Source organism: Siphateles boraxobius, unplaced genomic scaffold, assembly GCF_051911475.1.
Source record: "Siphateles boraxobius isolate OS27281-9 unplaced genomic scaffold, OSU_SipBor_1 48, whole genome shotgun sequence".
NCBI classification, from domain to species: Eukaryota; Metazoa; Chordata; class Actinopteri; order Cypriniformes; family Leuciscidae; genus Siphateles; species Siphateles boraxobius.
In genome coordinates this window covers 8,144,253-8,169,104 of record NW_027509119.1, presented here as the reverse complement: position 1 = coordinate 8,169,104, position 24,852 = coordinate 8,144,253, and the positions used below count along the sequence as shown (strand labels likewise).

The 24,852-nt window shown below is 37.7% G+C and overlaps 1 protein-coding gene and 1 long non-coding RNA gene across 3 annotated transcripts in view; one reads left to right on the top strand and one right to left on the bottom strand.

Moving 5' to 3' along the window:
* Positions 1–24,852, bottom strand: part of LOC143710738 (uncharacterized) — a 172,697-nt gene that overhangs the window by 46,836 nt on the left and 101,009 nt on the right. The gene's annotated exons all lie outside the window — the stretch shown is intronic.
* Positions 1–24,852, top strand: part of phlpp2 (PH domain and leucine rich repeat protein phosphatase 2) — an 86,389-nt gene that overhangs the window by 9,843 nt on the left and 51,694 nt on the right. For both annotated transcript variants that reach the window (XM_077201836.1, XM_077201837.1), the window contains exon 3: positions 4,009–4,142. In XM_077201836.1, coding sequence (XP_077057951.1) covers positions 4,009–4,142 — 134 coding nt within the window. The remainder of the gene's footprint in view (positions 1–4,008; positions 4,143–24,852) is intronic.

The following is a 24,852-nucleotide window of genomic DNA, read 5'->3' as shown; positions in this document are numbered from 1 at the left end:
AGTTTTCAAGCAGAACGTTTTGATATAAATGGATAGACAGACAGATAGATAGGAAGAACAGACATATAGATGGATAGATTGTACAGACAGCACAGTGACAACACTGTAAAACTCCCTTGATTTTTAGACCCAGGTCTCAAACACCTTTATAAGAGTAAGGTAAATTTCTTGAATAAATTGCAGGGAACTCAATACATTAATATGCTTTCTAAATGATAAAAACAAAACAAAAAAACAAAGGAGAATCACAATTAGTTTTATTTTAGCAAAATACAAATGTTCAACTCCATTACCCTACTTTTTAATTTATTTTACCACAAATTTATTTAACATAACTTACAGTACATGCACTGCATTCCGGAATGTAACTTTTATAGTATGATCTGATAATGGGGACAACACTTATTTTGCAATGCATGCAAAAATCAACTACATGACCTCATTAATGTAAGTCTTTGTGCTCTATTTGAAGACATCTTTCAAGCCTTAATCTGTTTAAAGGCGAATTAAGACTTTTACATATCCTTTTAAGACTCGCTGAAACCCTGTCATTTTTAATGCAAATTTATATCATAAAACATGTCATAACTTTTTTTTAAAATCTAAAACATTGATGCTCTATGACATCTCTTAGAATTAAAAGCCGTTAACACAAAAGCACAATTGTTAAAACAGCATAAATAAAGCTTATTGACTTACTGCCATCGAATCTCTCGCCGGAAGTGATTGAAACAAACTGCGCGCGCGTGCGTGCGCACATGCGTATTATATGACGATATTCATACTTTGCGCATGCGTGGTAACACATACGTCACGTACATACGTGACGTAGAGACGTGACGTCACCGCGCTACAGTCTGCAGCGAGGGGTATCTCGAAAAAGCAGAGGCTATTAAAGGGACCGTTCACCTAAAAATTTAAATTCTCGACATAATTTACTTACTTGTGCACAATACGAGTGAAGATATTGAAGAACGTTGGTAACCAAACAGTTTTGGTGACCACTGACTTCCCATGGACAAAACAACAGAGAAAATTTTCCACATCCACAGAACAAAGAACGTCATACAGGGTTAAAAATTAGTAACTGATGACGGAGTTTTCATTTTAGTGTGAACTATCCCTAATGAACTAAAGTCTGGATTTCCAAATTTTGAAAACCCCCTAAAGGCCTGTTCACACCAAGAATGATAACTACAACGATATCTGTGCTCGATCTCTTTCTGCATTTTGAGAGGTGTTTTGACAATTCAGAGCCACCGAATGATGAATACGAAAAAACGCACACGAAAATTTCGGACTCACTGTGCAAGGATCTGTAACCCTAAATTATGAACATTAGCAATAGCGGCTTTGCAAGATAACAGCAAAACAAAGGAATAGCCTATACATGCGTTTGCAACTCTCCCCGCGCTTTTGAGGGGGGTTTGTGCTTTCCTCAGAGTGCGTGTCTTCTGTACTGTCTGTGTGGTGGTTTTTAAGGTGTGCCTGACAAAGAGAGAGAAGCAAGTCATGCTTTCCCATCTCTCTCTGCCCTCCTGGGAATGACTGGGCTGGGGCTGAGATGACTGAAATCACATTATTTTGCAGGAAGCAGTCCAGCCCTGAGCCGAGGTAAAGCCAGGCAGCTAAGCTGAATTAGCTGTGAGGAGGCTGCACATTAGGGCAGCTCACAGGGACGTCTGCTGATGTGTGTGTGTGTGTGTGTGTGCTTTCTACTCAGGTCTGCTATTTATTTCACTTCAGGAAAGCAGCAAGAAAGCATTAAATCTCTAAAGTGTCCTTGTCAGCTGCACTCTGCCTCTAAAAGCAAAGAGCAAAGCTGAATCGGGCTCCTGCCGTGGAGGTGCGGGGCCTCAGACGGACCCCTGCTCTGCTTTAACACGAGGACATCTGATGGGTCTGTAGGCAAACATGTGGGTCGGAGCAGCTGCATTCTGGTAGTGCCAGGCTATGGGTCACGGGTTTGCAGTGTCCGCTGGTTTATCTGCTTCGGAGCCGTTAACTGGATTAGAACGGGGGAATGAGATGACGATTTAATCAGGGAGAGAAAGGTGGCGGCGCTGTGCAATTGGACGATTATGGGGCTTGGACAGTGAATTACTGTTATTGGAAACCTGGGGGTTTTGTGGCTTGTAGGTCATCTACATGCAATTCTACTCCTATTATTTCATTTAAAATCTCACTTTCTCTTCCTGGGAAATTGACCAAAAAATATTGAAGACTTATTGGTTGTGTACAAAACATTATTGGCTTGGACTGCAAATTCCTGATGATATTTTCATTGTATTTTTTATTTTTTTTAAAGCTCCATGAAATTCCTGATCAAATTAATATATTTTTTTAAAGCTTCAGTTTCACTGTACTTCTTTGTAGGGCTACGCAATTTATAGTGTAAGTTAATGCATTAACTAAGGGGGTGTTTACGCAACACCATTTTTAACCAAACACTGAAAACTTTTTATGTTTTGGCCGTTCATTTACACGACAATGGTGTTTCAGGGGCCTGAAAACGCAAACCTTTGAAAATGGGTTTCGAAGTGTACGTTTTTGAAAACGATACCGTTATCGTCTCTTTGTAAACTTCAAAAACGCTAATTTGTGAAAACGTGATGTCATGTGCATGCTTATTACGTGTTGAGTCTATATATGCGTAGTGTTCTTTACAAAGTAACATCGCCATCTACTGGGCTGGCAGCAGAATACAGCATTTTTAGTCGTTTTCTCAGATCCGTTTTGACAACATTGTCGTCTATACAAGAAACCTTTCAAAAACGCAAAGGAAAAACGTCCATTTTTAGTACGTCGTTGTCGTGTAAACATACCCTAATGTTAAATAATTAGACCTTATTGTGAAGTGAAACCATTTTATTTAACAGGATTAGAATGTTGGAATGAGATGACGATTTAATCAGGGAGAGAAAGGCGGCGGTGCTGCGAAAGGTGGACGAATATGAGGCCAGACAGTTTTAATAAAAAGCAGGATGCCGTCACATCACGAACAGATCATCGAGTCTGATCAGCAGAATGATTATTTGCTTTGTTTAGAGGGAATATTTTCAGACGGTGTTCTTTCACTTCAGCGCTTTAATGAATGTTGAGATATTGAGTTGGACTAGACGTGATCCCTCTGGATTGGGATATATTATCTGTCTGCCGGGCTGGGAAAACACCCAGCTCTGAGGGAGAGTCACTGCTGGAGGATATTAGAATAGAGTCTGATCTTAAATCGAAACACCTGTGTGTTATCACGCTTGTTAAGAGCTAGGATACTTGCACTGGGTCGTGTGTTGGCCCACATGGAATTTGCACACTTCTTTTTTTCTCATCACCGATGTTCAATACGTGCGTACTACTTAGTGAATATTGTGCCATAAACATTATATACCGCCTGTGAAACCTTTTACATATAATGTGCACCAGTCTGTCCATATTTGGAAACCTCAGTAAAGATGGGGTTTTGTGGCTTTAAGGGGTTAGTTCACACAAAAATGAAAATTCTTTCATTAATTACTCATCCTCATGCCGTTCCAAACCCTTAAGACTTTCGTTCATCTTCAGAACACAAATCAAGAAATCTGAGAGCTTTCTGTCCCTCCATTGAAAGCTACACAACTACCACTTTGACGCTTCAAAAAGTTCATAAAGAGATTGTAAAACTAATCCATGTGAACTGGGTGGTTTAGTCCAAATTTCTAAATAGACGCGATCACTTTATATGATGAACAGATTTAATTTAGTCTTTTATTCTCATATAAGAGCTTTCTTTTCACTTGTGATTGCACTTTCTTTTCACTTGTGATTTCACTTGCATTAAATTGAATGCGTCTTTCCTGAATAAAAGTGTTAATATTCATTCAAAAAAACAAAAAAAACGTACTGACACCAAACTTCTGAACGGTAGTGTATGTATGTCTGAAGTTTATTTGAGTATATGTCACTTTATGTTTTCGAACACTGTATTTTAGTTTGTTCTCATGTCTGACTAGCGTCTCCTCCTGTTTGCAGGAGGCTGGACCCCTCCGAGCGTCCTCTTCAGATGGTCTATGAATACCTGACTGCTATGGGCTATGAAGACCCGCTCCGTGTTCAGCAGGAAGCCGCCAACTCGGACCTCAGCTGCATGATCCGCTTCTACAGTGGTGAGTTGTGGGCCAGTTTCAGCCTGAACGCTGGCACTGCTAGCTCTGTTGACCGGGCCAAAATCCCAGAGCTATGTGAACAGTTTGCTGGCTTTACAGAGCAAACTCTTTAAGTCCACCCAAGCCGTCGTGTTGTTTCGTATCCTCGTGAGAGGGACGCTCGTGTACCGTTTCTGCCTGCCATTATCAGTGCGAATACTACTGTAAGGGCTCAAATCTGTGTTTTTGTATACAACCCTTTTCCCTATTCTCTGTTTGGTTTGACAGCTTTGGAACGAATAATGGGCTGTTTTCTCATGTTAGGCATCAGTGTGTGTCAACAGCAGTGTTGAGGGGATTCTAGCTCTTTCTCTACAGTCACACAAAGGATGCCAATTATGCTTTTGTTCCAGTATCCATCATGTACAAACCTCTTTCTGATGATGTGATATGTTTTTTGAGATTGCAGAGCAAGTTTGAAAAAAGCATCAGCAAAATGTGATTTTCCACCGAGTTCTTATAAAAAGAAGTACTGTGTACACAATGCAGTAGCTTTGGTATTAAATCATAACAACATGCACCGTGGCATGTCCAAAACAGTCCAGATATCCATTGTAATACCATCATATATATATATACTTTTTTTTTTTTTTTTTTTTTTTACTGACAATCTCTGTCAAGAATGAAAACCTGAGTAACAACTGAATACAAATACAAAAATACTGTTGCAATTTACCTCTATATTTAGTTACCTCTGTTATTTTTCTCTATAAACACACACACACACGCATTTATGTCAATGTATATCCATACCAAATATTTATGCACCTCTTGATGGAAATAAATGTTATTTCCATCAAAGATGCATACATTTTTGGTCAAGATCTTGTATTGACAATGCAAGAGTCCAGCACTCTGTAAAGTCTCCTCCAGCACATCCCAAAGACTTTCAATGAATTTAAGGTCTGGAGGGGCCAATTCATGTGTCAAAATGATTCTTTATGCTCCCTCCCAACCATTTTTTCCACAATTTGAGCCTGATGAATCTTGACATTGTCATCCTTGACTGGAGTATGGCCATGATGTGTCTCATTTAACACACATTTAGCACACATTTAACATGCTAGAAACATCATAATCACTGCAATAATGATCCAATCGTAGACTCTTAAGCATTTGCCTATTTAAATCCAAACGACAACATTTTTTTTAGCTGGGCAGTGTATATGTATATGTATGTGTGTGTGTATGTGTTTTTGTATATATATGACAAGAGGAACAAAGACACATACAATGAGGGTGTGGCGTCAAGCCTCGGATAGGCTTTTATTTAAAGTCCCCCTGTGGTGAAAATGAAGTTTTTAATTTTGTTTATATATGTCTATGTGGTGTTTTTAATATGCTTTAAGACAAACGATGCACAAATGCACAAGTTAAAACAATTGCTGAGTATTTTCTTCTTAAAACGGCAGTGAACAAAAGTCTCAAAAACACGGTTTGACATCGCTGGTGTTTCTGACGTCACAAACTACCTTGTAACCACAAGTGGATCTTTGAGCTGGTGTGAGTGAGTGGAGGCGGGGCTCATTTCCATATTCATCGAACCGCATATACTAAATGAGGCAAGGGTGTAGAGTTACATTCAAGCTATTTTAATGCATGTAGAATTTTAGGATAGGAATAGGAAAAAACTTTTAAATATATATATATATATTTCATTATTATAATCATTTGGTGATCAAAGATGAGTTTTAAGGGATACAACTGTTGACTACAGGGGGACTTTAACAAAAATAAAACAATGTCCAAAAAAGGGAATGAAGTGTCCAAATAAACAGGGGATCTGTTGTCTTTGTCGTGCCGGGGTATGGTGAAGGAGGGGCAGTGTTCAGTACGGATGGGTCCAGGGAAGGGGATAGGGTCCGGTGGCCACACGCGCTCTCCTCTCTGGTCCAGGGCACGAGGGGTTGTGGCTTGTCCTCGGCAGCTCATCTCCCCTGAGGCCACGTCGAGAGCGAATGGCGGCCCGGCATCCTAACCTGTCGGCCAAAACGCGTGCTTCCCATCTGGACCACGGGTCCGGCGAATCCCTCCATGCTCCCCTTCCTGGACCCTCGAGGACACCAGCATGAATGCACTGGGAAAAGAGACCGGTCTCTACGAGCGCCGCACTCCGTTTCTGTCAGGACCACTATTGTCAAATACGATTGACAATTCGCATACAGTTTGGATTGGCGGTCTGGTTCTGTTCAGGGAAGGCCATGCATGGATAAGAGCAGGAAGAGCAGCAATAACCCCCCTTAGGGTAAACGGAACAGAACAACACAAATGTATTGCAGATATCATTAATTAAATTATTTAATGTACAACATATTTCGAGAATTTAGTCTGATTCAAAGGGGAATCAGAATGCCAAATCCTGACCGGATGAGAGGAGGAGCTGTAGATACTGTACCTAAACCTTAAGCATGTGCAGTAATAATAATGGTGCGTAATTACATAATGGAAAGCAAAATTAAATGAAAATTCCTTGCATATGGAATGTGTCCTCCATAATGTCCTTCCTGAGTGTATTTAAGCAGTGGCTGTTAGACGCAGACTCTCTCTGGGCCTGAGTAACCCACGGCTCCCCTTGGTCCGGGGCAGTGAGTAAATGCCCATCTGTCAGGGCCACAGGGGAACGGAGACATACCATTTCTCATCCTCAGGTCCTGTCAGGGCCGTAGTGGTGAGGTACAGTCCTGCACGTCCGCCTGATATATAGCCACGGAGACTGAACAGATGACCTGCATCCTCCTCATTTGTGCACTGTGACTCCGGGGACAGGTGAGACTAGTGGAATAGAGTTCTGTGTGTTCACTGTCCTAAACCCTCCAAACAACCTTCCCTACATCTCAGAGGTGAGAAGACGATCAATATCGTATAGTTTTATAATAGTACTTTATCACAATGTTGCATTGACCTACTGATGCCAACTATTGATTTTTACTTGTGTTTATTTTACATGGCAAGGCTTTACAGTTTCATGGGTATAACAAATTGCACTGCGTTTGAAATGGGGCAGATGGTGCAATGGATGGTTTTGTTCTCATTGGAGAATAAGCGAAAATCTATTTGTGATAATAACCATGTTAGCACACCTGCAGTCGCTGAATGTTTCACTCACATTGTGTCTCATTCAGTAATATTATTATTATTTAATCAAAATATTTAGAGCTCCATAATTCACAGACCCTATTACTGTTACCGATTATTGGGCCCAGATGGAATTTATGGATGCATTTTATGCGCTGATTAGGTTGGAAATCTGGTGCAGCTTAGATTTGAACATTGTTAAATGTGGTAAATAAATACAGCTAAGAGTACTTCAGTGTAATTGATAGCTAAAGCATTATGCCTTAGCTATATAATAAAAACATTTTATGAACAAATATGCAAAGGTCAGGTTAACAGACGCTGGTTATTCAATCTCAAAATGGCGGCCTCCATGATATAACAAATAGAACAAATGTGAGTTTACAGCATTTTTATGAAAAGTACTTTTAATTTCTTTAGGTGTAAAACAATTATGTGGATATGATATTCTTTGTTAAATTGTATTGAATGTGCACTTGTAGTGTACTTCAAATCTTAAAAGTAAATTAAAAAAAACGATTTGCAGATAATATAATATTCTTAAAACGTAATAATAATTAGATATTTAAATAATTAATAATTAGAACTAAGACTTTCATGACTGTTTCTTAACACATTTAAATACTTTTTTTGAAAGTGTTATGGTCCTTGAACACTGCTGAGTCTGAGATGCGCGCCCAAAATTTTCACGTTAAAAAATAAATACGACCTCATGTTTTGTCATTCACGTTTACACACTGCCCCCGAAACTTTCGTCGGGCATAAAAAAATCCGGATCAGGTTCGATTCTCTGCGTTTTTCGCATCCGTAGCAAGCATTTTGAATGGTGTTTTGACAATTCAATGCCACCGAATGACGAATACGAAAAAACGCATACGAAAATTTCGGACTCGGTGTGCAAGGTAACCTTTTTTCGATATTACTTTTAATAGATTTTAAATGTACTAAATTGCATCTTCATCATTCCAAATGTATAGTTACAAATATATTTAAATACATGACATAAAAGTTTCAATAAAAAATTACATAAAAGTATATTTTAGCTTACCATAAATACTTGCCAGTAAATACAGCAGTACATTTTAACCATACTTCAAAGAAAATGGAAGCAGTTATGAAATTACATATAAAGTTGACTTAAGTCCTACTTAAGTGGATCAAAATCTCTTTAAAATTCAGTTAATTGCCAATATATAATTTAAACTAGGGATGCACCAATGTATCAGCCAAATACAAAAAATATAAAAAAAATTTTTTTTCAATATCGGCCATCGGTTGTTAAAAAACAGCTGAAGATCAGGGCCGATTGTATCCTGTCAATCAAACGGGGGTGGAGAAACGTTTTAGACTGCAACTCATACTGTGTGTGAAAGAATCCTCAATTGTGTTGAATTAATACAATGTACTATATATATCTACACTGAATCAGCAGTGTGAATATGATTTACATGTTATGTAGCAGAATAAATAGTGAGTAGACATCCACAGATGTAGAGCAGAGTGAATTTGAGGTGTCGGTAATGAAATTGCCTTTATCTTTGTAAGGTGTTTCATTCAATTCAATTGTTCGCAGCAGACGGTTCAAGGTACAGCAAATCTGCTAAAAATCAGAAAGCTCCTTGCAATAAAAATATCAACACGGTATTGCGGTAATAATGTATGGTGATCCATTGTGATTTCAACTAATATACGAGAGATTCAGTGATTCTTTTAAAAGAAAATAGTGATGTGATATATACAGTATGAATGCATATTTTGAGGATGAGTGAGCATGTCCGTATCCCTGAATCAGTGTCATATTGAACTGCTGTGCAATGAAAGAGTGATACAATATTGAGAGAAATTATACTTGTTAATAGTAGTATCCGCTCTTAGTAAACCGTTCCAGTCCTGATCATGTCACATCCTGTCTGTGATGTTGTAAAATGTCTTAAATGATGTCATACATTTTACAGTTGTGCATCAGTATCTCAGGAATATCTCATTTCAGCAAAGGTGTTTGTTGGCCAGTTGGAGGAAATCGCAATCGAGTGGCAGCTGGACTTTTGGACTCTGTTTGAGGAACTTCAAATGCCTAGATAAATCAAGGAAGAGAGAAAGAGAGAGAAATTACTGTCCTCACAGTGAGTTCAGACTGGTGGCTTAGGTGCTGGCTAGATTTGACCACTTGTTTTGTGGTAAATCCCGAGTAAAGGCCCGTTCACACCAAAGAAAATAACTAACAATAAAGATATAGGCCTGGTTTCACAGACAGGTCTTAGATTAAGTCAGGATTAAGGCCCTAGTTAAATTAGGACATTTAAGTAGTTTTTTTAAAACCTGCCTTAGAAAAAAAGCATTATTGGTGTGCATCCTGAGACAAAACAGTGGCACTGACATGTTTTAAGATATGTAATTGCATGTAGCTTTCAGTTAAAACATCTTATACATGCATTTTAGTCTGAGACTAGGCTTAAGCCTTGTCTGTTAAACCAGGTAATAGTTTTAAAAATCGTTCTAAATTTAACAGAATAGCAGAGTCCACGACACAACTATAATGACAATGGCACAGAGACTACTATTGGATACATCTTTACAGATGCTATCTACTCAGTCACTGACTGTAGTCATACCTGCAAACTTGTCGCTTTTCGGCGACAATCGCCGTTTTCTTGGTCAATTGGGTCATTTACGTGAATCGTGTAGAACCGAGGAGTTTTTTTGTTTTTGTAGGGAGGGGGGTGGGGGTGGGGTTGTTGTAGGCCATTTTTCCTGTTGACCAAAATTCCGTTATTTCAAATGTAGGCGTGTTGCGCGTGGTAAGCGCGGTCATAATCCGCCTCAGCCACCACAACATTGCCCAACATCAAATGGCAAACGTAATGCAAGCGGAACGAAACTGCTCGTTATTGTGTGGTTGACGGACCGTTTATCAGTTTGGACCAAAGTAGCGCGAGCCGATCTTGATCAAGCGGCACTGTTACAACACAGCGCTAATAAGAGATCCAGTAAAGGAAGTATTTGAATTTGCCACAGAAGTAATAATATCGCTGCGACTCCTGCGAGATCTAGTGAGAAACATTCACATTTCTCCGTTATTAACGGATCAAACAGCACTGACGTGGAAACCAGGAAGAAACATTGTGCCATGAATTAACTATCCAGTGTCCACAGATCAGCAACATTCACCATGGATTAACTGTAGTAACACTAACTGCAACCATGGAAGTTTGGCAGGAATAGTAGGCTATAATGCCTTCAAGTAACATTACGTCGGTTTTATTTAGACATTATGAATACAATTGCTGCCCTCAAACTAATCTGAACTAAAATATACCTTTGTTTATAACTACTACAATATTACATTTCATTTTTTCCAAGGAGCTGTTTTGTTTTATATGCTCCTAAGAAGAGTCAATTAGCTCCAGAATTGCTCAAAGTAAAAAAAAATCATACTTTATGATGTTAGTTTTAATTTAAAAAAATTATAAAAAAAATTAAATCAAGGAAATTACCAAAAACCTGGTAAACAGTAATTTCTAACAACATAGGGGTATTTAGATAAACAATCTGGCGAGCATGTTGTTTTAGGCTAATACACCAACAGCAAATTTCTGTTTAATAAAGCGCTCAGAAATGTGTCGTTTGCATATTCAAATCTCAAAAATTAAGATTTTTGGATCCCCCCCCATCCCACCTCCGCATAGCCTACACAATTGGTCATCCCTCATTCCCCCCCAGGTTTGTTGGTGATGGAAGGGTGTCGTACACTGAACGGAGCGAAAGGGCTCCAGTATCCAGATCTCAGGCCACGTGATCTTCCGCTTCGCCAGGTCCCACTTTGTCCAGGCACCTTGTGCCCCAAGTTCAAAGGCCCTAGACATGCGCCTTTCTTCCTCCAGGTGTCGGACCTCAGCTTGAATCATGTCCCTCCTCTGCCTTGGGTCTGCTTTACCCCACTTCTGGAAGTGGGTGGACCTGAGTCCTTGCCTCCCTATGCATGGGTTCCGGATGATGTCCTTCAGCTTCAATGCGCTTTCAGCTTGCGCCACTGATGTGTCAGCCACCCATTTGCGTCCTGATCTCGTAGTGACGCCTGCTTCTCTGACTTTTTCATCATTGGAGTCTTGGTACATCATCCCAACCCGGCACTTTGCCACCTTGAACTCTTCCACCACTGATGATACGGGTAGCTGTACTTGACCAGACCTGGTATATAGCCCAACTGACGTAAAGCTTGGTGGGATTCCGAGCCACTTGCGAAGATGTTTGTCCACACGCCTCTCGACTCCTTCCACTGCTGTCATAGGTACTTCATAAAGTGTCAGTAGCCACATGAGTCGTGGTAACAGACCGTGCTGGAAGAGCCAGGTCTTGAACTTCCCTTGCAGTCCTGACCCCTCGATCTTGCTCAGCCATACATCTGCCTGTTTCTCTGTCCTAGAAACGTTGCATCTGTCGGTCAAGGATGCATCGTACCATTTCCCTAGGCACTTAATTGGGTTTTCCTCAATTGATGGAATCATCTCCCCCTGTACTCGCAACTGGAACTTGCTGGTCACTTTCCCGCTTCTGATCACCATACTTCTTGATTTCCTTGGTTTGAACTTCATCCTAGCCCTTATTACCACGTCACCAAGTGCCTTCATCTTGCTTGCACATGGGTTGAAGTTGTTATGGTAAGGTCATCCATAAAGCCTCTTATCGGAGGTTGTCGGATGCAGGACTCCATTGTTTGCCCTCTGGATTCCTTTCCTGCAGCTGTTATGAGCAGGTTCATTCCCATGACAAACAGGATGGGGGAGATGGTGCAACCTGTCACGATTCCCTTTTCAAGGTCCTGCCACTGAGTTGTAAACTGGGCAGTTTTGAACCGTAGTTTAAATCCTCCGAAGTGGCTGGTAATTATACCCCTGGTGTGGTGGGGGATATGGTAGTGTTCCATAGCCATATTGATGAGGCCATGCGGGATTTAACCGTATGCGTTAGCCAAGTCGAGCCAGACAACCGTTAGGTTTCCGTACAAAGTGATTCCTATGGAAAAGTATTTTTTTTTTGTAAATTTTTTTTTAGAAAAAAGCAAGCATGAAGGTCTTAACGACAGTGGGGAGAATGCAGATCGTACAAAACAAAGACCCACGTGAATGAGGTCTTAAAAGTTCATGCGAATTAGCCACCAATTTGCCAAAATGTTAATTAGTTATGAATTGCAGAGAGTGAACTCTTGATTTTAATCGATCTTCATTTGAACAAACCTATTGATTCTTTAATCCCAAGATCAATCTTTTAGTCTATTCTGTTTTCAGTTGATATGCAAATAAAGCTCTCCAAACCAATATTCGCTAAAACCTTTGTGCTTTGTTACTTTATGGGGTTAGAATTGTTGCATTATTCAAAATAAATAGATTTAATTCACAAATAAATGTAAAGTAATTCACAAAAATTAATAAAATTCACAAATAAATAAAAATGAGATTTGCAAATAAAAATATTTTCCAAAAATGTGTTATGTCACAAACACAACTCTGCCTGACATTCATTTGTGAATCTCTTACTGTGCATTTGTAGATCCCCTCCCGCATTTGTGGATTTTGAACGTCAAGATGTACAGACAAATCCGCAAATAATTGGACTATTTATTTGGAATAATGCAACAATTCTAACTTCATATTACTTTGATATAAAACAAAGTCTCAGCTTACAATTTTTGAAAAATTTCATAATTTTTGATAAATGTCACTTTGACGCTTTAACATGCTGTGACTGATTATTTCAAATAGCAAATCATATCTTCCTCTTTACTACAATTTTTAGTAGCCTACAAAATAAACACAAATGAATATCAGAAGGTATGTTGACACATGTCACGAAATGTTACATTTACCTCAGGAAAGCCATTAAATGTTCATAGCTTGATAGTTAGCTAAAAAAAAACTCTTTAGATGAGAGAATTTAGCTAAAAATATACACCATACATATTCTTTGTTTTTTTTTACCTGTTAGCAAGGTCTTCATTTAATACATTTCAATAAATTTGTTATAAAGTACTTATGAATGTTTGAATTCATAGCTTTTGAATGTTTATTTTTAACAACATATTGGAAGTAGAATCATAAAGATATCATAAAGTTCAAATAAATGTGCAGTTACAATATTTGCCTACAACTTAGTTTTTATGAGTATTTATAATCCACAGCTGAATTTAATAGTTTGAGCTCTGTTGTTAATTTTAACCTTGAATATTAGCGGACAGGGTCCCCTATTTTCAGCATTAGTTAACAATAAAGCTTATTATTGACATTTATAGTTCATTTCAACATCCATGGAACCTTTCCATTCCACAAAAGCTTCTTTATGGTGAAAAACGTTTCTTAAGATTATTAAAATGTTCTTCAGTTCACACTAATATATATATATATATATATATATTATATTCTAATAAGATTTTTAAATTAATCAATATTGTATCAAATCAAATTGAGAGCTTGTGAATTGAATCAAATTGTGAAATCTGTACAAGGCCATGCTCTTTAGATACTGTACTTCTTTCTTATTATGTCACTGAATTGACTGCCACGTTGCTGAACACCAAAGAGTTGCACTAGCCTGCAAATTAAGTCACATGTTAACTCTCAGGGTTTCTGATATCAGAAAGTTGATAAGTTTGTTACTGCAGCTTGGTTTTCAGTTGATGGTCTTTTTTTTTTACTCTGGAGGGAGTTTTGAGTTGACAAGAGTTTGTGTTCTTTCACTGATATCAAATGCAAAGATTAATTAGAACACAAAGATTTTTTTCACCATATGGCCTCTTTAAATGTTGTATTCTTGTGCCCAGATTTTCTTCAAATTCTTCTGAAGAGCTTATTTATAGAGTGTTTGATTACAGTTCGTTTTTTCTGAAAACACATTTGTCAGTTTCCTCAGTCCTATCCTTCTTTAAAAAGATCCCGCTGTGGTCATGGAACAATCTGAGGGAGTGAACATCGCTAAATGCTGACTCAAGAGACACTGTAAGGCAAAAACAGACCCTGAGTACTGGACTGGTCCTGCATGGTTGGGTGTTTCTTTGTAGTCCTTACTCCTCCTTTTTTAGAGCTGCACGATTCTGGATAAATTGAGAATCACAATTTTTTGGTTAAAAATAGGGATCATGATTCTAAATTTATAAAGAATACCGGTAACTACAAACAACTACAAACAAAATAACATGTAATTTACTAGAGGTTCTGACTAAATTAGTTGCTACAGTCTATATAGATTTTTTTTTTTAGCTTAATTGAATGAATGAATGATTCAATGACTCACTCATAAAGACTTCACTTGTTTCATTACTGGATGAATCAGCATTTTTGAATGAATCTCTTGAATGATTTGATGACTAATACATTTTACAGTCACTTGTCGCCAGCTACTGGTGTAACAATGTAATTGATACGATCTTTATTTGACGTGTCAAGTTACTTTCAATTGCTATCTTAGACATCCGTGTTTAATGTTCAACTGCGATAATTTGAATTATTGTAACATAAATAATGATACTGTGTGTTTGAAAAGACTGCTTAATGTAGTACTACTTATACTACATAACTACATGTACTACATTATAGTATATACTTATGTCAGTGACAGCAAAAATGCAAATTTGAATGTTCGCTGTGATCATACTTTTTAAAGGTTTTATGTGTAGCCGAATCATTGACATTTAGGAATACGATTGTGTGGGTGTTTGAATCGAGATCTCGGTCTTTTAACGGTTAATCGTGCAGCTCTACTTCTTCTGCACCAAATTTCCTCTTGATATGGGATCTGCTGGCTGTTGCTGTGGCTTTACAAAAATAAATCATCTGTTCTGCTGGATTTAGACACAAATAAGGTATTGATCTGCGAGGAGCCTTAACTTTTCAGTGGTAATGTTCAGGAAGTAGATGGAGAATCGTGGGCTGAGACAGCTGAGACCTGTCTAGAGCATATGCAGACGTATTCAGACCATGTTTTGCTCATTTTAAAAATCCTGACATTTAAAAAAAAATCCTGTTTTGGAATCTGAATTATATTCATATTTACATGATAAACTGCATGTTCAAAAACCTATTATGATGAGATGCACCGATTACAATTTTCTAGGCCGATTCCGATTTCTAATTTTTCATTGAGTTTGAGCTGCCAAATTTATTTTCTCTTTTCTTTAATAGAACATTTTACATTTTGCATGGAACATTTTTTGAACAGATAATCGCTATAAAATACTCCTGGTGTGGGAAATTCACACACATCTAAAGTGCAGTGTTATGGAAGAACCATTTCCTTCTTTTCACATCCAATATCCAACTTAAAAAAAGTGATATATTTAGCAAACTAAACATCTGAATGAAAACAGGTAATGGCAATAAAATAATATATAAATAACAAATAAAAATAAAATAAACAGCCTTGCAGTATAAAGATATTTATCAAAACAAACACACACACACACACACACACACACACACACACACACACACACACACACACACACACACACACACACACACACACACACACACACACACACACACACACATACACACACAGGCCTATTGCAATCACTTGTTCATCAATGGCAAGTTTTTCTTTTCTTCGCAAACAGAAGCATTTCTTTTTCACCAGATAGTCTGTTTCTTCTCTCATCTGCCACTTGTCCAGCCAGGCTAAACACGCGCTCACTGTCAATGCTTGTACATGGTGCGGAGAGGTAAGCTCGAGGATTGGGAAATTACTGTGGCCGAGAGAGCTCAACGTGCTGCAACTGAAAAAAAACAGGCAAATAGAAAAAAACGCATGCAAATAGAAAAACACCCGCAAATTAAGAAAAAATCTTCATCAGTTTCACAACACACGTGTGCTCCAAATACTTAGCCTGGTTAAAACAAGACCCTTCTCAGTCGTAACTGAGTTAGGGTCTGGGGAAGGTTCATTCACAGCTCATTTCCAAAGGGGCGTCACCAACGGACGTCGCTTAAATGCCTCTGTAACCAATTGCATAGACCTTAAAACCAATCAGATCGATCACCATCTTGTAAAGCCCGCCTCAACGTTTGTGATTGGGGCCTCGATTTGGAAATGAGCTTGAATGAGCTCTTCGCCAGACTAACTTGCAGAGCAAATCTAAATTTGCCGGAAGTTCGTCTGAGTTTTCCCAGGCTACCAAATACTCACAACACAACCAAATACAGAAACGCGCTGCAAAACCTCACAACACAACCAAATACAGAAACGCGCTGAAAATAACACAGACCACAACGGAAATTTTTCGCCGGTCATGGCCGATCACGTGAAAATCGGCCAATTCCGTCACCAGCCGATCAATCGTTACATCTCTTTTTTGGCTCTTTTTGTCAGTGTGCGTTGTTGAATCTGTGGTTTGGTCAATGAATTGAGACAAATCAAAGAGGGCATATAATCCATTTCAGGGCTCCAGACTGCGACCATTTTTCCTGCCGGTGTGATCAAATATTTATTTAGGTCGCGCAACGTTGCCGAGCAGCGAATGCAAACAAAATGAAACTGGAATGAAAATGCGCTACTCATTTATGCTTCACGGACTGTTTATCAGTTCGGACCAATAATAGACAGCGCAGCGCCCTGAACTTGCCAAGGGGGTAATCCATCAGCCGGAAACTGAAGCCTCGCGGGAGCCGCCATTGTAGCAGAACTTCACCTGCTGTTAGCATTCCATTGACTCCCATTCATTTTGGCGTCACTTTGACAGCGAATAACTTTACATCTGAGGCGTCCAAAAACTTAATTTGTCCATTATTTATTTCTAAAGAAAACACGACAATGTATAAAAGGCTCCATTACTTTGTATCTTACGTTATGGCCCCGTAGAAGACGTTTTTGTAAAAAATAGGCTAACGATTGCGTCATAGCCACGCGACTTTCTGTCGCACAATAGAGACATTACCATATAGACAGGAGGAGAAGCTTGCAGGCAATCTTTTACTGTCTATGAGGCAATCAGGGGGACATGGAGGCATAAAGTCAAGGGAGAAGCCCATAGATAGAGAGTTCACAAAAGCAACGGGACAAAATATTTCAACAACGTGTTTGAGGAATTAGGTGATTCAGATGTGTCTTGCCACAGCTACTAGAAGATTTACAACTGTCAGACTGTCGTCACGCTCAGTTTGAGCCTGCGCAGTCGCTCAGCCATCAGACAGGAAGTGCAATAATCGGGCTTCAGTCTTCTCCGTTGAAATCAATGGGGTCGCTGTGTCCATTTCTTTTACTGTCTATGGAACTTGCCAGTCGTGGGCCGATCTTGATCACGCGATACTGTTACAAGGAGATCCAGACTCTGGAGATCCAGTGAAGAAATCCATTGAATTCGTCTCAGAATTAATAACATAATCGCTGCGAGATCCAGTGAGAAACATCCCGATTGTCTGTTATAAACCATGGATATCAGATCAAACAGCGCTGACGTGGAAACCAGGAGAAACACTTATAGAAGGCTTTCAGTTCACAGATCAGCAACATTCACCATGGATTTAGGCTAATATAGTAACTCTAACCATAACTATGGTATTGTGACAGAAATAGTCAAACGCTTACAAGTACTGCACATCTTTATCCAGCACTGCAAAATTATAATATCATATGTAAATGTTATTTTTAATGTGATGACCAGCTAATTTTTTTTCATCCTTCAAAGATTGTCCTAAAACTAAAAAATGTAAGTTGTAGGAAAACTCTTATTTAAACACTTATTTAAAAATTTAAATTAAATTACCATTATAAACAGTAGGATGCTTATTGGCTATTTTCACTCCCTAGTCCCTAATATCAAATTTTCACTCGTTTTGTTTTTTAATTAATATTAAGACATTATGAATGATAATAATTAAAGTTAATTTCATCTACACCCTAAATTAAGCTTAGTGCTTTATTGTCAGCCCCAGTGCTACCAGATATGTGGTGTAGAACTCAGTGTCTCTGTGCTGCTGCCCTCAGATGTTAGTCTGGAGCCCTGTGAACTTAAAATAAAACTGCACATTGTAATATCTGCACGTTAAGTCTATTTATTATTAAAGAATTTGTCAGTATTACAGTTATTTTGGGGGAAATTTGAATAATTACATTGCAAGCTGATTTAAGGTGTGCCCCTAAATTTTCTGCCTAAAACTTTCAGTACAGCGCTCCTAGTAAAAAAAAGTTAGTCTGGAGCCCTGCATTTGGCAACAAATGTGTAGCTTGTTAATAATGTATTTTTTCTGTCTTCGTTATTGAGATCAGTATTTTGTGGTGAACTAATACATTCATTTGCACATAGTTGTAGGAAATAGGAAGTAACAGTAACAGCTATTAGTGTCAGCTACCATATTTGTCACATTTCAGCTGCATGCTTGACATAATGCTATGTGGCAGATTTGTTTTTTATTTCAATTAAATGAATGTACTCTTTTAGTTCGATAATGTTTTAATGTTTTCGATTTAATATTTTGTATTTTTAGAGGATTTTATGGTACTAAATTATATTTATGGAATAGTTATGATCCATTTATTACCTGTTAATCACTTTTTTAACATAAACCTGAAAATTAAATTTACAACTTAAACTGTCATAAATCTTGAATGCTTTGGATCACAGACTTTTTGGTTTATTTTAAAGAAGACAGTTGGAAGATTATTGCTGAAGTGAAAAAAGTGAAACTGAAAAATGTATAGAAGTTTAAGTTTATGAAATATAATTTTTTTAAATTTTATATTAAATGGTCTCTATATTTTCTCTACTAAACATGTTTTACTCTAAAACTGTGAGAAAATCCAAGCCATAAGTCTAAACGAGTTGTCCCAAAAATTGAGGTTGATATCTCAAAAAATTAGCTTGTTTGGGCACAGTACCACACGCTTCCACTAGATGAAATTCGCTTTCCCAATTCGTTTCCAATGCAGTCGTTTTTTACCGCAAACAGTACAAGTGTGACTGTTTTTTTTTTCTGGGCCATTTAACCTTTTTGAATCAGGTCCATGATTTTTTGTGTTCACATAGCAAGTGCTGAAACCTTTTGCCAAGTTCCGTACCATTCCGATGAAGTAAAAAATTCTAAAAAATTTAAACGTAAAATGTTTTGTTCAAAAACGGCACCAAACTCCGAGGGTTAAACCGGGTCAGTATTCATTTTCCTCTTACATAAAGACTCCTGATGAAAATGCCACTAACAGATTCCTCAGTCAAAGTCCATCACTTTTGTTATATGTTTGTTATTAGCGGGGCTTCATGCTGTTCTTAGCTGAGCCCTGAGTAAACCTGTATTTCCGCCCCTACTGGTCCCCCCCCCGCGAGCAGGCTTAATCTATGCTATGTTATATCGTTTAAACAAGCGGACCTATTCATCTTTGGTCTATACGGGGGATGTTATTTCCGAACTCTGCAGGAGTCAGATCATTTCGAGACTTTGTTCTTTGATGGAGGCCAAAGTCTTTGAAGCCAGTCCATGCTGAACCTCATTGAAGAAATAAAATGTTTTTGTCAGAAATTTGTAAAGAGAATGCGATTTTAAAGGTACATTTGCTTCTTTAAAGGCTCATAAAGCACTAAAGCACATTTTTTGAGGTGATGCAAATGGTCGTGTTGTACATAATGGAAGTCAATAGTAGCACATATAGTTTTCATTTTAAGTTGCATGTGATTTATAGTGTATTTTCGTTTTTAGCTTATTTTGTGTTAAGACCTATATTTTATTGGTTTTGAAATCAAGTGAATGTGATTTATTCACACTAGATTTCAACACATACTGTATGTCAGCAGGGAATCTTAGTAATATTCATGAGACAGGTGCTTTTCCAAACAATCAGAAGTATTTTCATGGTTTGAAAGTAGCTGTTGCATTTGTCTCCTGGTGTCATGCTTGCATTCTAATGATTCTAGTGTCACATCCTGACTACAGAGATGCCTTTATCTGATTGATTTTTGAAGACGGCAGAGATGTATACTTCGCTGCTTTTGATATCCCACAATCCTGTGCATTCGATACAATAACTAAAAAATAAAAATGGCCTCTGAAAGTTGTGATTAACTGTCAGTTTATTTGGAAATGTATGTTAAAGCAATGTTCAAGGCTGAGGGAAAAAGAGGCGGGAACCGGCAAACGATCAATGTGAACTTTGATCATATTAAACCAACAACAAAACGAAAGTAAAGTGGCAGCCTGTCATGGACGACTGTCACATATAAACATAATACAACACAACATAAATATTCACTGTCGTCACTCATTGTATCCTTCCGGAGCTCCTTCGTGGGACTTGAGATCGGGACTCGCTCTGTTCCCACGGCTCTCTGCCCCACCACAATAGGCTATATATAAATCTGATGTGCAGCTCCTGTGCTATGCAAATATAACTTCTGTAATAATGCTGAAAAAAAACCTCTTTTAATTCTATATATAACCACGTGAGAAATGTATAAACGTGTCTAATTTTCCCATCTCATGATTTTCCTTTTATGTGGTTTGGCCTATGTCTTCATTTTCTCGTTTAAACTCTTTTGGATTAATGTTTCAGACTTGCATACTATGGTTAACCTAAATCATAAGTGTTGCATGTTTAGTCTCTATTAACTCAAATCTTCGTCCCCCATTTGTTAATTTACATGACATTTTTCTAAATTTCTGACGCATTAGTATTATAAGAATCTTAAAGATTCTTTTCTTAAACTTTTTAAAAGGGGTGTGTTAGAACTAAACTGATGGTTTGCTCAAGGCTGTTGATCTGCTGAGTTTCAAACAATGCTATAACTTCTTGCTTTCCTGTATTCTTCTTCAGCTCTCTTTCCCTTGGTAAACTGTATGCATGTATGTGTATTTTAGAGTAGTTTAAGTGTAATCTTGTTCATGTCACAAAAAGTTGTCCGCGTCTCAAGCTCATATACTGGAGTCCCTAATCATAGATTTTGACTACTTGCTCTTAGTAGTACTGTAAAGTAAGAGAGACATTTCCCATACCCCGGAAATGTACATTTCTTAGAATTAATAAACAATTAACACTGAGTGTTCACGGGACAAACAGGTTAATTGATTGTAATATTAATTTATAACATTAAGTTAATTCTATTAACTGATCCAAATATTCATAATTAATTATAACAAGTTATTATTGATTATTAATATTTCTTAGGGTGGGGGTGATATTTATATCATTGTGAACCATCACACCTGACCTCATTAGTGAACTAAGTACCCCATCATCCAATGCAATAACGACCTAATCAAACACAAATGTAATCACTAAAGCATAAAAAAACAGAAAAAGAAACTACAGAAAAATACAGAAAAAAACCCAACATGATAAAAAAAAGTATATATATTATTATACACAAAAAAGTTCACAAGAAAAGTTTCAAATCAAACTCCATATTCAAACCTTTTGGAGAAAGAGTAATAAGTGTAGGTATATAAAAGGCTTCCCTCTGTAGTAAGATCTTATTGATGTCAATCCGTGTATCATTCTTTCAGTCGTGTTTTGAATTAATATTGAAAGCAGAAAATGAAAAAACAGCTCCTTTTTTTGTTTTTTCATTTTTTCCAAAGAAACGAAAAACAAGAATTCAGCTTGATTTTCGTTCTGAGGTAGAAAAATGAATAAACAGCTTGAATATTCGATTTCTACACACGGGCGAGAATGAAACGCCCTTTTCCTCTGATTTGTCAGCCGAAGATCAAACTGTGTCGTCATCAGTCCTCCCTCGGTAGCGCACATCAGAATAAGAGTCCTCCGCTGCTGATGATGTGTGGATTCTTAACTCGTTTATTGCAACTACATTTCATCTTTATCTTATCAAAGAACCAGATTAACGAATGGCTCGACACAACCCGTACCGGGGAAGAGCCTACAGGGTCCCCAGACCACTCGGTGAGTTTCACGTCTTTGTAAACTAAAGTTTAATGCGTTTATATGAATGATTGTTCCAATGCACCTATGAAACCATTGTATAGCTGGGGGGGGTGCTAACACAAAAACCTAAAATTCTCGGGTCATTTGTTCAAATTTTAATCTTAACCGTTCGATTTCATCAGAAACGATCTTAAAACAGGGCTTTACTTGTAAAATGCCGAACTTACCCTTTAATGCTAGTTTGTTTAAACTGTGTAATTCAAATACATCCAAAGTTTAGGCCTACCATTTTTTTCAGTGTACTTTTTTCTTTTGGACTCTTATCTGCTGAAGTTTTCCGTTTGGGAGGACTGAAGTTTATGAATGTGGCCTGAACAACCAGATGCATTTACAATTGGCGGAGCGTTTCAAACCTAGTCCTTTTACTGACCGTGCTAAAATGAGGGGTTTCGTGAGTCTCTGTCACTCTTTCTCCCATGGCAGGACTAGTAACAGCATCATCAAGGGTAATATCAGCTGGAGGCATGAAGGCCAGAGGATGAATCGCTTTACTGGAGGCTTTTCCAGTGTGGGCGAGCCACATCTTTGCTGTTTGGCAGCCACTTTAATGCTGAAGACTTGCTAGCAAGGACTGATTGGAGGACTTTTAGGGGTCCTGCTCCACAACGGAAGGCTTTCATCTGCTCTCAGACAGGCTGTTCTCCTACAATTACAGAGGATTCCTCCATGTAATTGAGCGCTTGTGTACCACATCGAAAGCATATCATGTTGGCCTCTAATGTATCTCAGTGCACTGCATTATCACTCAGTCACACTGTTCTATTAGTGGAGATTCAGGAGGAAAGTCTATTTCATATCTGTGGTCTTGTGGGTTGAACAGTTTCCAGCTCACTCGACTGACTATGATGTCAGACAGCTGAGCTCACTGGAATTTAGCATGCTAGAATAGACTCATCTGTGTTTGATGATTGAAAAGTCACTCACTCGTATGTCATGGGTCATGTGATTTGCTAGCACCTCTGGTTGAATGACGAGAGTGCGATCATATGGCGTGACATTTGTTTCAGGTGAATCAAGAAATTTGTCCATGTTCACCCATCTGCTTTAGTTTCAGGTGTAGAAACACTGACAAAATGTTTGATTTGACTTCAATATTAGATTTGAACTGACTTACTACAAATCTTATGATTCAGGTCCTATTTCATAAAAAAATTAAAAGAGGCTAAAAAAAGGAATTACATGTATATACTTTATTTGTCAGGCACTTTGCTATTTGAAACTTTGCAGAACTTTTACATTCACAAACATCTATATTACACACAGCATCATAATTGGGCACTTTAAAGTCTGGATTCATCCCAGCCACAATCGACAGTCTTTCCTCTTAATACTGATGTATTTGAAGTGAGTTTCAGCAATGACCCTTATGCTAACTTAGTCCTTTGTGAGTTTGCTGTCTCTCTTTTGGGCTGGATCTTTGGTTGGTCATCCTGGAACCATCCCAGTGCCTTCTCCCACTGGCCTGAAGGTTATTGGTTAGTTTGTGTGGTGTGTGTTTGTGGTGGCGTTTCATTTGGCGTCAGCACTTTGGCATTGGTGTGTGATTAGCTCTCGTGTGACTGATACCCATGAGTCATAGAGATGGTCATCCAGCAGAATGAGCAGAGATGTGTGGTCAGAAGTCTGCTGACTAGACTGGCTTTGAATTTTCTTAGATGTTGGATGGAAATGGGTTTGTTGATGTAGATTTGGTGTCATTGCACGTTTCTGTCTTCTGTCTCTGCATGTGACAGCAGGGTGGTGATTTTGGAAGTTATCTATCTTTTTTTCCAGGCATTTGATTCAATTTAATATCTGTTTATTTAAGTATTAAAGGAATTTTAATTAGAATGATTTAAAATAGATTTGAAATGTTTAAAACAAGATGGAAAATACAGTAAAAATGTAGTGTAAAATAATAAGGGCATGTGTTTCACTAAAATGAAAAAGTATAATAAAACATAAAAAAATTTTTTTTGCATGTCTAAAATGCTTTAGCAAAAATACAAAAAAAAGTATTTATATAAGGAAGCAGTGATATTCAGCCAACTATCATTTTCATTTATCAGCAAAAACTGATAAATGGGCTATGTTAAAATTCCATATTATCTTATCTGAATGAATTATAGAAATAAAAACTAAAGTCAGTCATTTTAAATGTTACGAGTGATTTTAGGCATCACAGAATTTAATATGAGATATGAAACATGTATATTCATTTAGATATTTGTTTAAAGACGACATTTTAATTGACCGTTAGATGACAGCAAAGGTAATCGAAATATAAATAACCACTGAAAAAAAAAACTGAAATTTACAGTAAAAAACTTTTAATTGTAAACTATAAAATACCGTAGCAACATTTGTTGTAAATTTACAGTAAAATTCATATTTCATTAACTAAAATAAATAAATCTGTGAGCTGGCGTGATGGAGGCGGGGCTAATTAGCAAGGGTGTAGATTTGCACTCAAGCTATTTTAAGGCATAAAGAATTTTTTTCACACTAATTATTTTTTTTATATGTAATTTTGGTGATCAAAGATGGGTTTTAAGTGATAAAATTGACTACAGGGGGACTTAAATAGTTTTTTATACTTACAACCACCTTAAAAACACAGGTGATTAAAGATAAAGCCGCATGATGAATCAAAGTTCATCACAAGAAGCTTTTCGAAAAGCTGAGGTTAATACTAAAATATAGA